Below are 16,980 nucleotides of genomic sequence, written 5' to 3' on the forward strand. Positions count from 1 at the left end.
TGTGGTTACGAATTATTGGTTAATCCCAGGTAAGAAGGCGGGACTTACAGAATGCAGGTGGGAAAGAAATATCGCGTAAAGGAGCAACAGATAAACAAACACGTCCGGTTAGTGATTTTAAACAATGAAATATGGCGGAGATTGTGTTACATGAGTTGTAGATCAGATTTTTTGTAAAATTGCTTCCGGGTAAGGAGGTTGATTGTATTTCAAAATAAAGCTGTTTAGGGGGAAAAATCAATACAGTCGTTAAAATAAACAGTTTTTAAGGTTTGTTTAATAAAAGTCATTATGTTGTGATTCGAAAAGCTTGTGGGTGGCTTTCAAAAACCCTAACTGAGGTGAAAATGGGCAAGAATCAGAATAAGAATCAGAATCAGGTCAGTGTTGGTGCAATAATAATAATAATAATAATAATAATAATAAGAAGAAGAAGAAGAAGAAGAAGAAGAAGAAGAAAAAGAAGATATATTTGAATAAAAAAAGTCTAATTCATTTATCAGAACACGATTTACAATTTTCATATTCATTATGTTTGTGATTCATTCCCAGTAACTGTTTTAATAAGGGTCATGGTGATGTAAATTACTTCTTTGTTTACATTTTGGTAAATAGAACCAGAAGACGAAGTAGACCAGACAAAAAGGCAGTGTGAGTAGGTTAGTGCATCAACATGCACGATTATTTTAATGTCTCAATATTTTTAAGTGTCCATTCAAACCATTAAAAAAAATCAAAACATTCTTTATTTCTAACTTTGTAGGTGGCCTAAGGAAGGAAGATTGCAGGCTCTTTAGGCCCTAATGCAGAAATCTCTGTGCATTAACCCAATCTAATGGCACTGTGAGCTCTGGATCACATCTATAAGCTCTTACTAAGCCTGTATAGTGTCAATTTATTATAATGCGAAATTATGTCATTGGATCAACGTCCACTACGTGTGTAGCCACTAGGTGGCACTAGAGGGCAAATGCATTGACATTCATTTACAACGAATCAAGCCTTGCAGGACGTGCGAGTTGTCTCGTATTGTATGTATATATGCATGACTAAAGGTCATGTTGCTCACCAGGCCTTGAGGTGTTACACAAACTTGCTATGGAGAAGATTAATTACAAATATGTTGTGTTTTCGTCTTCCTCATGAGAATCAGGCCTTCTGTACGTAAAAAGTACCATCGCTTACTTAATCCTCAGGGTCATATTTTTGGTTTCTTCTGTAACCACTGCATCTTGTTCATCATGAATTTCCTGTATCTGGGTTTTAATTCTCAGCTCACGTTTCACATTGACACTGTTGTAACTTTTAATTTCCACGTTTTTGACTTTCACACACTTGTTAAATGCAGCTTTTTAAATGGCATCTGATTGCGATGCAGTGTTCACAATGATCACTTCAGTTAATCATATACATGATAGCATTTTCTGCCATAATTACCATTGTGCCTTTGCCATTCTGATTATCCTAGGCCAATGGTGACACTTGTGGAAATTAATGACCTTTTTTTTTTTTGCCTGTACTGTAAATGATGCCTGCCCTACTGTTCTATAAGGCCTCCATGTATGATCCACGTGCCTCATTCATACTTATACGTCATATATCCTTTGTACTACGTGTTAAATCCTTTCTATTATATTTACACTAGGTATGCTTAATTTCCTCATGAGGAATAAAGTCATCTCAGGCATCTACTTTTTTTCCCACAGTGCATCACACACTGGCATCAATTTCAGGTGACATAGTTCAATGTTTTGACTGTTCAGTTTTAACTGATCTTCCTGGTATTGGGAGCAGGTAAGAAGAATCCCAGCCAGTGGCAATATTTAGGTATGACACCAGGCTTGTGACATTTATAGAGCAGGATGAAAAACCTACCTCCTGTATTGTCTGTTATGGTCTAATCTTGGCGTGCTACTGCTGTGGCTACTCCGTGCTGTCTCTGTGTTACGACACTGACCAGGTGCTGACAGGCCGGTACATCAGAGTAAAGGGAAGGTATGAGGCGACACCAGGGAAGTGCATGGAAAAGGAGATTGATGCACAACACTGTTTGTCATGATCCCCAGGCATGTGTGTTATTGGGCAAGAGTGTATGATGAACTGCTGTATAGGAAAGGGCAATGAAACATCTGTTTTCTAAGAAGCATTTACATCTTCATGCATATTAAACTTAATGTCATTTTGTTTTATTATTAGCCATTTTATCTCAATGTGTTACATTTGAACTTGAATAGTGTACATGTAAAGAAAAATATATCAGCCTAGCTAAAATAAAAATAAAATTCTAGGTAAATATTGTGTAGCTTTGCTTTGTGTGTGTGTGTGTGTAGGGGTGGGTGGGTGTATGTATATACGTACTCATGATGTAGCACTACAATCCTTACAGGACCTGAGAATAAAGCTGATTTCACACCCTATTTAACACAAATCTCTTATCAAAATCTGCAGGTTGATTAGCAGAAACCTTTTGTGTATCCGCATTAAAAATAAAGTGCTCCACATACACTTAGGTATAACTATTATTAAATGTTAAACACTGGCATATTTGTTGTATAGCTATGCTGGGTTTCGCACTTTTATTTGATTGTAAGTCAATTCGTCTAGAACAGGGGTTCCCAAACTTTTCAGACCGCGACCCCCAATATTTTATTAACAAATTGTGGACAAAAACATCGCATAACTATGAAATGATTACAGACAGAATTCCAACAAGTTGCCTGTAACACGCGTACAGCGTTGGCTGGCGCCTTGGAACAATTATAACTTCATGTATAATTGTATTTTAATTGTAAATGTATTCAGAAAAAACGCCTAATGTGATGGACGGGCGCTGTGCGCGGAGCAAAGCAGGTCCACTCTAGGTTCAGTTTTGGAGTTCGCCACCCGCAGATCATCTTCCACGTTAAACCGTGACCTGTGTTTATTCTTAATGTAAGTCAGCGCGGAGAAATTCTTTACGTATAAATACGTTGAGCCAAATTGCATCAGCATCCAACACGGCTTTATATTCCAGCGCGACAGAAACCCAGAACTCATCCAGCGTCTTGCCGTCAAATGCCGTACTCAGGGTTCGATGGGTTGAAAGTTCTATCAGCGCATCTTCCGTATCTGACGCCAGATGATTTGCCGTGGTTACATTGAATGGTGACCTTATCCAGACATATTGGTCGGGAGCGTCTCCTTCAGGGAAATAAAGTGATCCAAAAATTGTGATTGACGCCGTCACTTAACTGTCGTAATTAATCGGAGCAAACAAAGTTTTATTTCCAGTTTATTTTAATTATCCTAAATGTATAGTCGCATCATTACAACCTTTATTTAACATATGAAAATAAAAAAATATATAAATATAAATAAAGTTTCTGGAAATCATCTGGCGACCCCCCGCCGCCAACTCCGGGGGTCGCGACCGCCACTTTGGGAACTGCTGGTCTAGAAGATTTTGTTGGTGCTGTTGATGGATAAAACGATTGATGGAAAATCATTACCACTGTACACTCTCAGAAAGAAAACAAACACAACTACACTGATACTCTTTAAGAGTAGGTATTTTTTTTTTATCATTAGTTCGCTATCTTAGACCTAAAATCATAAATGTAGTATACTTAGTTTCATATGTGAACGTTTAAAAGTGAGAGACGTATGCTAAACGTACAAAAGATGTACAAGGTGTTTCATAGTGTCAAGAACTATATTTAAGTCCAGTTTGCTCCTGCGGTTGTTCTCTCTGCTCCCTTCACTCACCCCTTACCCTTCATCTAACCTCAACCTCTCTACTCCTGTCAGCTACAGGAGGTGTAGGAAGAGAAGCCAAAAATATTGTGGGCTTCATGGCAGTGGATGGACAGAGGGGGGTGGTTGGTTGGGCTTTTGATTAAAGGTATGTGCTCATTATCTCACTGTTGAGGAGAGAAAGACAGGAGGAAAGGGCTGGGTCTAGATTGTAGGTCACAGTGAAGGAGGGGTGTGTGAGATGGTGGGTCTAATAAAAAGAGAAAGAGGAGTGTGACATCCACAAAGCCTGTTTGTCTGAACCCGTAAGGGACACTCAACCAGGAAAGCAGGATGCCTGAACCGACTAAAAAAACAGGTAATAGCATTTAGTTTTTAACTCTTGGTTCATAAAGATCTAAAAAACTTTCAGCACAAACTTTCTTGGAGGAGTGTGTTTATGAAAAGATTCCCAGTTCCAGCTCTCACTGGGTTTTATATTCTGGACATATCATAGGCATTTATTTTTCACTGTGAAACTTTTTCCTGGTTAATTTTCCATTGTTTAACATTTTAAATGATTTGAATTATAAAACAGAAACAGGCCTAGTTTAGACTTGTGCCATAAGACAACTGAATGAAATAAAAATAAAATGAAAAAGTTGTAAAACAGTATACAACCACAGGATGACCTGATTGTCATTGAAACTGGCCACAAAGAAACGGGACTATAAGTCCTGTAGTGCCCTGTGTGATTAAATACTCAGCTTTCCCAACTTTAAAGACAAGCATGTCAGATATCTGTCTTCAGTTTGTCACTGCCTCATCCTTAAATGGTGCTCATCATATGGGTGATGTCTAACAAATGAATACATTCATGTTTAATATTCCAGTACTTGTAACTAGACTTTTCTTACATTCTAATTTTGAAAAAGTCAGATCTCAACTGAACCATGTTTGACAATTATTTATCCATACTTGTTGAATGATGTGTGGCAAGGCAAAGATCCTTTTTAACAACAGTATCTTCACTAAGAGACATGCAGGAGTTCAACATATAATATACAAACTTTAACACCGCAGCAACAACCTGCACATGCGTATAAGTATAAATAAGTTTTAGGATCTTAGTCTGCTCAGATTTAAAGCTACAGAACACTACAATACTCATGTCTAAATACATCAGCTAAGACTCTTTTTACTGCTGGCTATTTCATGCATCTTGTATCTGGATTATGTCCTGATAAGATTTAAAGCACATGTTGACTGTATCTCCATTAATGTAATAACTAGCTCTAGTTTGTTTATTTTTTGCTAAGTTAAAAGCAAAAAAAAATTATAAGACAATTTCAGCATTAACTTGCAAAACAGAACTAAAAACTGCCATTGAAAAATAAACCGTTTGGGAGCAGAAAGTGTCGATTCTTCTCAGTGAGCCAAGCCGACTTATCTGACTCACTGAAAAGAGATATCCTGACAATTTCTTTTAAAAAGAACAGGTCAAGTACACGTACACAGTATTTTGTTTTAAATAGCAATGTTATTCACCTGTACTTCTATACATATGATCTTTTGCCGCTATTTTTAATTCCCATTATTTCCAAGATTTCCAACAAAACACACCAGATGGATACCTAATTCCATTTCTATATATGTGTATAAATTCCAAGAAATCGCCTTATTCTATTGAAATTAAAAGGCATAAAACAATCCAAATGATCTGCCCACAGCAAAAGTCTAGTTTAGATTGAAATGAGTAAGAATATTGTATATTTATATATTGTGAAAATCTTAAGACATTTTCTTTATCTATAAGGTATTTTTTCTATATGTTCAATTTTTAGCAGAATTGACACTAATATGATATATTTGTATGTAGATGGTGAAATAATAGCAGTGAAATTGTATCAATCATGTGCTGGCTTAAGTGTGACACATTATACTTTTACTATGGTTCAGTTTTAGTCTGCAGTAAAATAAACGCTTTAAGCCAGTTGCTATGTGACCATGACTTTGAGATGCGAGCCTTGTGTTTCAAATGGTGTTGGGTGACACGATACAGCAAGAAAAGCTGTGCCAAATAATAATCTTGGTGAGCCAAACACACACACACACACACACACACACACACACACACACACACACACACACACACACACACACACACACACACACATTTCTAAACGCTAAGAGAATACATCCTAGTTTAACATGTGCCAGTTCAACCAATTTAACAACCAATTCAACCAATTTAAGTGCACAAGCACACCAGTGATCCACATTTATTGTGGTGTACCAAAGACGGCAATAATATAGCTTCACTCCCATCATCACTGAAAACCACACTACATATCACTGACAAGCATGCAACAGCCTAATACTTATAAAAGTCCATGAGATATTACTTATGAGATATTAGGTGGCTTTGAGTGTTAAGACCAACAGTATTCAAACTATCTTACGATGGACCTTTCAGTGATTTCGAACTAAGCTCCTTTTAGTAGTCATAATATGATGTGATTTACTGACAAATCTCCTGTATTAGTCTCTTCTCCAATGTTTTTTTTAAACTGCTTTTACAATCGAAAGGCATCACGGTCTTCTATTTTGCCGTTCTGCCTTTCCTTTCTGCTCTGTCTTGTCAGGTCTAACGCAAGTAGTCGTTCAAAATAAAACAGCTGCAATTATTCAATTCTTTTTCAGTCATCTACAATGAAATCCAGCTTATAGCATTGGATATGTGAAAACTGAGCTGTTTGAAGTGCACAGATGTATCTCACATCCATCATCAAATGTTGTATGGAATAGTTTGGCTGCTTGTCTGTCCTCACTCTAGCCCGGGTGGCCTTCCTGACGTCACAAACCTCTGTCCCATATTTCTTATCCCCCTAGGAACCAGCCTGCAGTCACTGCAGAAGGTTTGAGTGTTGAAGTGTTTGTTCTTATGGACATGTGATGGCAGGTTTCACTTTTGTTTTGCTTTTTTAGCAGTAACGCATTTAGCAGACACCCTTATTTCAATTTACACAACTGAGCAACTGAGGGTTAAGGGCCTTGCTCAGGGGCACAGCAATGGCAGCTGGTTGACCTGGGATTTGAACTCATGACCTTCCGACCATTGTTCCAACGCCTTAACCACTAGTCCACCACATCCCGCAATGTTTTTACTGATCCTTTACTGTTTACTGTTCCTTTACCTTCTCTAATTGTGTCAGACAGTCTGTGGAAGGGGAACAAAAATAAAATGTGGATGCCACCGGTTATCAAATAGCCGAGGTGATGCCGAAAAGCACAATGCCATTCTTCCAATGCTTGCAGGACACCTGAAATAGAGTCCAGCTAATCCCTCTCACAGCTCATTGCATTTCAGTGCTTAAAGTGCATTTATTCATGGTGAACAACATATGCTTTCTATATTTGAACAGACCTGCATGTGGCACAATACAGGGAACTTCAGGCTGTTTTAGTGATAGGAAGAACTGATTCCACACTGATCCATTAAACATTCTGTTAAACCTTAAGGAAAACATTCATATGAATGTAAGCTACATAATATACATAAACAATATGTTTTAAATAATATGTTTTAATATGTAAGCTTTTATTCTTAATAAATCTATTTACTTGTATTTAACCATTTCCACAACATAAAAATCCTAATGTAGCAAATAGTGAGAAATAGTGTTCTAGATAAAGTAACCGAATAACTGCTCAGTTAGCAAACAAGCTAATTTTGCTACTATAATTTCCGGGTTCAGGCTCTAAAGCTCCACCCACACACACGTTATTTTGTGTGATTGGCTAACATTGATAATCATGCACGGATTACCCGGCATGCTTTGCGCTATGTAAACCAGGCAGGTTTAAATAGTAAAAAAAAAACGGTTTAGTTAAAATAACGATTAAAATAGTACTAGATATAAATGTAACATAGTGTGACTGATAAATTATGCGCTTCCGTGTAAGTGCGTAGAATGTTTACCTTTGGTGTGTAATATATATGTTTTATAGGGCTCTTAGACGTTAAGCTGCTGAAGGTTAGCGCTCATGTTTCTCTTCATTCGTATAAATCTTTCGCCTTTTACTAAAGATTTCCGTGGAGATGAACATTATGAGTAGAACTGAATTTTTTGTTGCCCTGTTTAACAACGGGGCTCAAAATGTGGTGAAAAAGAAAGAATTATAATTAAAGTACTTGTCACTTTTTGTACGCAGGAACCTTCCTTACATTAAACTTCACCAGTTTCCCAGAGTTCTCTGCTGTAATATGTAAACTTGTCTGGTTCTCATTGGACGTCCCGAAAGCAGCCGGTGTTAAAAGTGTGAATTTATTAAATTTAAGCGAGTTGAAAGAGTCAGTGCTTACATTCATGATGAGAGAAAAATAACAGTCTAGAAGATATTACTGAATATTAATGTGTTAATGATCGTCATAGTGTTTTATTTCGGCATAATAGGATATACCGTGAGTGTGTAATATATCTCTGTGATCAGGATCATGGCCTGCGCGCATGCGCATTTACTTCACTTATGTTTCTCTTTATATCGAATAAATACACACACACACACACACACATATATACATACATACACACACTCCTACACACTTATCCACATAAATATATACACACACACACACACATCCTCTTTTTTTAATGATCAAATTGACTTAATTAGTGGGTCAGTAGGTCACAGTGAGTCATTATGAACTTTCAGCATTTTTGAAGGATATTTTGAAGGATAATGAATGGCCTGCTGGTGCTCAAGCAATGATCTGATAATCCCTTGTCCAGGGATACTTCGTGATTATATATCTTCTGTCATTTGGCATTGTATAGAGAAGATAATCGTAATAAAATTAAAACATGTCCCATTAGCCATAATCTATGAACACCAGTGAACCTTTGTATGTCTTTCCCTTCATCATTCTTGTCCTCCTCAGTATCTGCCTTCACCCAGAAACCAAAAAGTCAGAGTGTTGAAGTTGGGGCCAAGGTGGTATTTGAAGCACAGTCTGAGAAAGAAGATACCAAAGTAAGATGGCAACGGGATACCAAAGATATCACAGGAAGTGATAAATACACAATATCTGCTGAAGGCAACAAGCACTCACTCACCATAAGCAATGCTGCACCTGAAGATGCAGGAGGATATGCAGTTATAGCCGGAGGCTCAAAAGTCAAATTTGAGCTTAAGGTCAAAGAAGCAGAGGGTGGGTCACCCAAGGTTTTTGGTACTTGTTCTCACGTTTGTATCCTGACCACACTTCAGCACCATTATGCACAGTTTGATTGTGCCAGCTCTTTGGACATTGGATAATCACATAGCACCTTTTTCACATCCTTATGCACTGCCACTTTGTGAGATTCCACTTAACTGACAAACATGAATCGGTCTTCTGCGTTCATACTAGATCACGTTAATATTTGATCCACTTCCAGCATGAGTCTGACCCACTTTCATACACACAACAACTCTTTGACCAGAACTTTTTTTTTCATACTGATCCCTTCTGCCCTTCCCTTATCTGAGCTATTAATAATAGGCATGTCCCCAGCAGCTCAGTCCAAACCTTGATGACCTTTGGCTCTGGAGATTGCTTCCCTGAGAGGCTCTTGACAGCAAGAAGCGAGAGCTTTCATGGAACAACTGATAGTCATTGAGTGCAAAACAACAGAAGAGATATTTGGGGAATAAATACTTAGAAGCCTGGCTTTATTTAACAGTCATATCATGTATAGCTATCAATCTATCTGAAGCTATGTTAAAGGTATTGTAGATAGTCAGAACTTATGAGAATGTATAAAACTTATTTTTTTTTACTCCTGTTTATTTTGATTTAATTACTTTTACATATTTTAGTCCAAAACACTTCAGAGTAGCAATCAATGACTGAGTTTAGAGCATTTTATGATATTTTTATAACGTTCTCCAGCCAAAGCACCAGCGAAGGCAGCAGTAGAGACTCCCCCTGAAGCAGTGCCCCCTGCTGATGTGCCATCAGAGCCCTCAGCAGATGGTCCACCAGTGGCCCCTGCTTCCACTGAACCTCCTGCCATAACTTCAGAGTCCAGTCATCATGCCCCAGACCCTCATGATGGACTTCATGAGGGTAAATAAAAGTTTAACTTTTAACAAAATTACAAAGTAGTACTTAATTGTTTATGTTGTTTGTATACATTTTCTAATACTACTAAAACAATTTGAATTTTCTCACACCCTTTTCTCTTTCAGAAAACCAGCACCCTGACACGAGGCAGGATCTCACCGGACTCTTTTCAGAAAAACCTCAGAGTGGGGAGGTGACTGTGGGTGAGTAAATAACCAGGTTTGAGACAGCACATGCAAACGTACTGTATATAGTATGGATTTTCTAAATACAAATATCTAGATACATGTGTCAAATACACATACACAGATAATCTGAAAAGCATTTTAAATGTATCTTTACATATGATTTTTCCTGCTGGTGACCAAGCATATAACAGGCCTTCATCTCTGCCCTAACAAGACTGGAAATCCAAGAGAGCAAAATTGACTCTGCTTTCTGGATAAGAAGGCATACTCTTGTCCTGTGACCCAAATCTACATGAGTCTGTTAGCTTACATATACAGAAGAGGGCAGATAGCACATAGCTCCCCTGTGGCTTATCATGAGTAGTAGTGTGAAGATTTGATAGTTGGCATCACACGTCTATCAGGAAGTATGTGAAGCCTGGGATGGACAGGGATGGACAGGGATGGGACAGGAATGAATCGTAGCTATTTTCAGGTCACGAGAGAGTGATATAGGGGAGGGTATAAATACAAAAAGTTCTCTTTCCACCCTTCTACAGGTGAGAACATCACCTTTGTGGCGAAAGTGTGTGTAGAGTCCCTGCTGAAGAAGCCCACAGTCACATGGTTCAAAGGAAAATGGATGGACTTGGCCAGCAAGTCAGGAAAACACCTGCAGCTGAAAGAGCACTATGACCGCAACACCAAGGTGCGTAGTGACCTTTGTTATGAGGCAGGACTATGTTTCCTAATACTTATTTTAGTTTACTTTATTTTATTTCTAGAGCACATTTTACACAACCGAAGTTGACCAAAGTTCTGTACATCCAGACATAAAAAGTGAAACAATGACAAAGGAATAGACAAAACACACACACACACACACACACACACACACACACACACACACTCACACTCACACTCACACTCACACTCACACACACACACACACACACTTCTAAACTGTGTTATTTTATGGGCAAAGCTGCAGAACAATTAAGTGCAAATGTCTAAAAAAATTGTACCTGATGTTTTGTAAAATGGTTGGTTCCAAAAAAATTAATAATTAGGACAATTCTTGTTTGTCGTAACCCGACCGATCCTGTCAATTTAGGACCGACTTAATTTTTTATTTTTTTTTTGCTTCAAGTCCGACCGAATTGCCGGTTGTAAATCTGCGTTAAGTTTTTTTTTTACTCTTCAAACAACAAATACAAAAGCAATAAAATAATCTTAACGGATTCGGGCACCATAATACATCTAAACAATTCATTAAAACAGCTCGACACCGCCGAAGGCACGGGTTGAAGACTCAGTCAGTGACGTCATGATATGCTAATTTGTTTAAAGTCATACCTACGTAATCACCATCAAAATTGTACTTTTTTTTTTACATTGAAACTTGAAAAATAAATAAATTATATATATATATATATATGTATATATATATGTATATGTATAGACCTACCTACCGACCCTTTTTTTGTTTTTACTGTTACTGCAAACCAAAATATTTTTAAGGATGGCCTTATTAAACATTATTATAAATGACAGAATTATGTATTGCATTTGCAGAATTATGCTATGCAAACGTTTGCATCCGATTGCAAATGTTGCTATCTTGCAGAAACGGCAGTATTGTAACTCACGTAGGTGCTGATAGTTGTCATTGTGGTTAGAATAAATAAAACTTGACTAGGTAAAATGTTCCGATTATTGTACATATAGAAAGGAGCATGTATTGGAATATGTAACTAAACTGTAAATTCTCTCACTGTCATTTCACAGATGTATACCTTTGAGATGCACATCATTGCAGCCAAAGCTAATTTTGCAGGAGGATATCGATGTGAAGTGTCATCCAGAGACAAGTTTGACAGCTGTAATTTTGAGTTGACTGTGCATGGTGAGCATCAGTACAGCACTGCGCTAGCAGAGAAATAAATCTGCAGTACATAGAACCATCTGGGGGATTTGGGGGCCTTTTGGGAAGAAATATCACATTGCATTGCAAGAAAGAATGAACATTTTCTAACACTGGCTTAGCTGTGAATAACTGATGGTTTGTGAGCGGCATATCAACACACATATTCACAGATTCGAGGCTTGGTGAATGAAATGATTAATTGAATTGAGCAAAGTGTGCTCTGAGGATGTCTACCGCTGTTATTATCGTTTCTTCAGCATTACAGAAGCAATGAAAAGAACCTGAGAGTAACTTAAATCTAGTGTGTTGAGTCAGTGTGGCAGCTGAAAGTCTGTAGATATTTGAGTTAGCTAGTAGAAGATGCTCATACTGTAGGTCAGGGAAATTAACATCCACAAAACACAGTGTGCCTAACTCTAGTCTGTAACTGATTGTTATTTCTTTAATTTGCTTACAGAGGTTCAAACAGTGGAAGGGTTTGATATACGTGCTGCATTCAGACGCACGTGAGTGATTGTTTTTTTTCTTAACTTGGCTTTGTGAGTTGATAGGTGATTGATGTTAAATAATTAGTGCTATTTGGGTTTATGTAAAATATTATATCAAAGTGGAAAAACATGTTTAATCATCTCATTACTTGGACATACTAATCACTCAGGAGCATAACTCCAGGCGGTAAGAAGAGGATGTCAACAACGGGCAGGTAGCTAATGGGGTTTGCTGCAATGGCAAAGGGCATATTCATGCACTCAAAGCTCATGGGAAAATTAGCTTGATTTCTCACCAAAAGGAGGGTGTTTTGGTTTTTCATATCCATCTCCTTTGACTTCTTCTCTCAATCCCTTTCGTGTCTTCACTTTTATCTCTCTGTCTGAGAACATTTAAAGAGAGTTGACTCATATAACTGAAGTATGTTCCTTTGTGAGTCACTCTCTAAAGAAACTCTTGAACCCCCCTCTCATCTCTCACATCTCTCTCTCTCACAAACATTCTCTGTCTCACTTTTCATCTTTACACCTCAGGAAGACAGATATCCAGCCCTCCTTTTTGGCATAAAATTAGCTTTAGATGGTTTAATGAATATGGCTCCCCTGTCCACTGATCCTTTACAAGTGCAGTTCCAGTGACTGAGAGACTGACTCGTATAAAATATTGCAAAAAAAAAAAAAAAAAGATCAAGATAAAACAGCAAAAATGCCAAATGCATGTAATACAATGCTTCTAAGATTTGATAATGCTATCATGATATCATTGACACTTTTCACTTCCTGTAGAAGGATCTCTTCACTGTGACTGAATCATTGTAAAAAATCAGTGGTGTCATTTGCACAAATGAATTTTCCTTAGCATGTCATTTCCCCTTTCATCTTCCAGCGTGATATCGGAGTGGTCATCAGCCTTCTTACTGTGTTTACACACATAAACATGGGCTATACTCAAAAAGTGGGAAGTGGTAGCTTGGTGGTTATGGTGTTTGGCTGATGATCAGAAGGTTGTGAATTTGAATCCCTGGACCACCAAGCTGCAACCGCTGTGCCCTTGAGCAAGGTCCGTAACCCTTTGTATAAATGTAAGTGCTCTGGATAAGGGTGACTGCCTAATGGCAAAAATTTAAGCAGTGCTAGCTGTTTTTTTTTTTTTTTTAGTCTAAAAAACTCAATTCATAATAAGGCTTTTGATGAATTTGAGAGCTTTCTGATCAGCTTCTGGGTTTGACATCAACTTTGCTTCTACATCAAGGTCTAAGCTTTGATGTTTTCAAAGCAAGAAATGGATTTGCTCTCTTCTAGATGTGAATAATCACTTTATTTGGTTCACAAGGACAGACTAATTACCTGGTTCACTGATTTAAGTATAATATGTATATCCATATTATGCATTTAGCATGTTTCACATGGCATGTATGTATCCAACACAGATTTCTACACTAACAGTGATCAAACTGCTGTAGTAATTTAAATGTCAGTAATAGTGTGTTAATGCTCACTGTGTGTTTGTGGCTTATTTCCATCTGCAGTAGCATAGATTCTGGTGATGCAGGAGAGCTGGACTTCAGCGGTTTACTGAAAAAGAGGTGAGTTTCTAAATATCAAGTAAACACTGCTAAGTGTTTGAATTGCACCATTGTACCAATTCAAAATACAAAAGACAGATCAAGTATACTACAAAGATTTAACTTTCAGAGTACAGTAGGTGACAAATGATTAGATTCATTTTTAAATGCACTACAGATTAAACGATTTTGATATATCAGCCATATTTATATTTTGTCTTCGTTCAATTATTTGTTCAGTTTTTATGTAGACAGGTTTTAAGCCAGTATACATTCTGTTTAGCAGGCATTTATTTAAAAACATGTTAATTGTATTCGAAAAAGTGATATGAGCCACATTTGTAGGAGTTTTCATAAATGTAAACTAAGCTTTGTCTTAGATGTTGGCAAGATTTTGGTCTTTGTCCCCTGGTAGCATTTGTATGATCAGGGATTTTGAAAATAAATAGCATTCCTTAAATTGGATTAAAGTCTACATAAAGTCATAAATGTTAGAATGTACTGTAACATGGGAAGTCGTGGCCTAATGGTTAGAGAGTTTGACTCCTAACCCTAAGGTTGTGGGTTCGATTCTCGGGCCGACAATACCACGACTGAGGTGCCCTTGAGCAAGGCACTGAACCCCCCAATTGCTCCCCCGGCGCCGCACCATAAATGGCTGACCACTGCTTCGGGTGTTTGTTCACGGTGTTTGTGTTCACTGCTGTGTGTGCACTTTTGATGGGTTAAATGCATAGAACGAATTCTGAGTATGGGTCGCCATACTTAGCCGTATGTCATGTCACGTCAACATGATATGTACCTACTCCAGAGCGCTGTTGGATTCTGATTGGTCAGAAGGATTTGGTTAAAGTTTTCCAACAGCAACTCTGATTGTAGTTCAGACTACAAAAATAAATAAAGACATAAATAAATTCCAGGTTATGGTTTTTATATTAACAACTTATACAGGGAGCTGTATGGTGGACTCTCCACTTACTGTATAGAGTCTTTAAGAACAAATAAAGCTGTTGATTCGGAGGTTGTCTTTGAGGCATATGTGAAAGGAATCTCCCGTGTTAGCACTAGAGGTAAATTCTTTACAACAGAAGGCAGTGTGATTTCTTATTATTACTATCAGGATAGTGATTCCTGTTTTATAGACATTCCTGCATATTAAACAGCTGGGACCAGTAGCTCTGCATCACACCATCTGGTGTTTGATTGTTTTTATATGACAACAAAAGCCGAGATGTTTAGTTTCCTCACATAACAGCATGTCTTATTTTGTTTAAGTCTTTACTCGCCATACATTTACGTAAGGGACACACATTTTCTATTTTTATGCATGGATATGCTTATCTTTTATACTTACAACCATCTTATATTGTTCCTGTCCATCACCATGCTGTCGCCTGATGAGTCATGGTAAATTTGAATGATCTCAGTTTATATAATGAATGAATGACTGCATGCGGATTGACATTATGTGCTGCAGTAATGGATATTTCTGTACACATATTTGTTAATTCTTTTGTTGTTTGTACTCTTTTCTCTCCTCTTGTGTGTGATCTTCGAATGTAGAGAGTAAGTGACTGAATAGACACTGGTTTGCTATCCGCATGACGAGTGCTGATGTTAGCATCACGCTTGCATAGTTTAGTGACTGTAGCAACTTTCCTTGCAATTAGCATAACATTTACAATTCTCAGTCCAGTTCAGTGATTAGGGCACAAGATTAGAGCACAAATTACACACACAGCTCGATTAAAAAGAATCACTTTTCAACAATATGTTGTTCAGTTTTGGATCACATATCATTACTGGTAGCGATAGGTTTAGTCTAATCACACATACTGTACAAATGCACCTAAACTCAAACAGTCAATGTGCATGTAGAAATATATGGATTGAGCTATATGGACATATTTTCAGCTCTACAATATTTTTTCTGCAAGTATCTACTGCCGTACACTGAAATTTGAATTTATTATAGCAATATGATACCAGTGGTTTCCCAAATGTTTATAGCCAAACATTTTTATTAGATTTTTTTATTTAGATTAGATTAGATGTGCTGTAGATGTGCTACGCATTATCAGTGGGCTGTTGAATTGTGTGCGCTAACCTGCTCTGGTTTGTCTTGCCATGTCTTGGGTTCTGCTTCTGACTAAGTGCAGCAGTTGTTTAAAAAGTGGCCAACGGTAAGAACTGAATTATCCCTGTACATATTTAATATGCCTTTTTCTTCTCCTCCCGCTTTCCACCATCTGCTTTTGATTGTGCTCTAATGATGCTGGTTCTAACAGTAGTGCTGAAAGCACTGGCCATGTCTCCAGCTTTGAGCTAAACATTGTTCAGGTTCAATTAAAATGAACTCTTAGGCTCCAGAATTAATAAATGCAAACGTGTTGATTCTCAGCTGTTTGCATGAGCCCTGAATAACAGACAGTTCCCTTTTGCTGTCCGACTGTCAGCATGGTTCAGGTGAGCCACGAGCCTGATGTGGATGTGTGGGAAATCCTGAGCAAGGCTCCACACACTGAGTACGAGAAGATCGCCTTCCAGTACGGCATTACAGACCTAAGGGGCATGCTGAAGAGGTTGAAGAAGATGAAAAAGGAAGAGAAGAAGAGCGCAGGTTTGTTTAGATCTTGATCTCTTCTTAAAAGATCAGTTTTCTCAAACAGGAACATCAGGAAATCAGGCCAGTACCTTAAGAGTAGCTTCAGTGCATTATTTAAAGAAGAAGTTTGTACGTTGAAAGCCTTCTGCTGTCTTTGAAGCAAACTGCTGCTGCAAAGAAAACAAGTCAAGTCTTTTCCCCCTAACTGAACACCATGTCCTTGTTTATACATTCGAGTTGCCTGTTAAGGTAAAATGACAGGGCTGAGACTGCATCTCACCTCTGGCTGAATGTTAAGGCAATTTCTGGGCCAGAAAAAAAAGTAAAACTTGAAAACTAAAGAAACTTGTGCAATCTAGTTTATAGCAATGCCGGACATTCCAAGATACATTTGAAAATCTATCAGTC

General features: G+C 37.8%; 1 protein-coding gene, 1 long non-coding RNA gene and 1 other non-coding gene across 9 annotated transcripts in view; all 3 read left to right on the forward strand.

The window, feature by feature from the left end:
* Nucleotides 1-107: 107 nt before the first annotated feature.
* Nucleotides 108-2,277, forward strand: LOC113636701. Its single transcript, XR_003439126.2, has 3 exons — nucleotides 108-380; nucleotides 616-659; nucleotides 764-2,277. It is a non-coding gene; the product is annotated as an uncharacterized LOC113636701 (long non-coding RNA).
* Nucleotides 2,278-3,934: 1,657 nt separating this feature from the next.
* Nucleotides 3,935-16,980, forward strand: part of mybpc3 (myosin binding protein C3) — a 35,448-nt gene continuing 22,402 nt past the window's right edge. For 4 of the 7 annotated variants that reach the window (XM_047805012.1, XM_047805094.1, XM_047805036.1 and 1 more), the window contains exons 1-11: nucleotides 3,935-4,090; nucleotides 8,654-8,923; nucleotides 9,647-9,823; nucleotides 9,946-10,023; nucleotides 10,548-10,696; nucleotides 11,776-11,893; nucleotides 12,372-12,420; nucleotides 12,573-12,617; nucleotides 13,932-13,988; nucleotides 14,502-14,504; nucleotides 16,424-16,587. In XM_047805012.1, the coding sequence (XP_047660968.1) occupies nucleotides 4,066-4,090; nucleotides 8,654-8,923; nucleotides 9,647-9,823; nucleotides 9,946-10,023; nucleotides 10,548-10,696; nucleotides 11,776-11,893; nucleotides 12,372-12,420; nucleotides 12,573-12,617; nucleotides 13,932-13,988; nucleotides 14,502-14,504; nucleotides 16,424-16,587 (1,135 nt within the window). In that variant the 5' untranslated portion in view covers nucleotides 3,935-4,065. The remainder of the gene's footprint in view (nucleotides 4,091-8,653; nucleotides 8,924-9,646; nucleotides 9,824-9,945; nucleotides 10,024-10,547; nucleotides 10,697-11,775; nucleotides 11,894-12,371; nucleotides 12,421-12,572; nucleotides 12,618-13,931; nucleotides 13,989-14,501; nucleotides 14,505-16,423; nucleotides 16,588-16,980) is intronic. The other 3 variants (XM_047805063.1, XM_047805224.1, XM_047805177.1) reach the window with 2 other exon arrangements.
* Nucleotides 7,754-7,867, forward strand: LOC113636849. The gene has a single exon (XR_003439194.2). It is a non-coding gene; the product is annotated as a U5 spliceosomal RNA (small nuclear RNA).

Source organism: Tachysurus fulvidraco, chromosome 1, assembly GCF_022655615.1.
Source record: "Tachysurus fulvidraco isolate hzauxx_2018 chromosome 1, HZAU_PFXX_2.0, whole genome shotgun sequence".
Taxonomy (NCBI): Eukaryota; Metazoa; Chordata; class Actinopteri; order Siluriformes; family Bagridae; genus Tachysurus; species Tachysurus fulvidraco.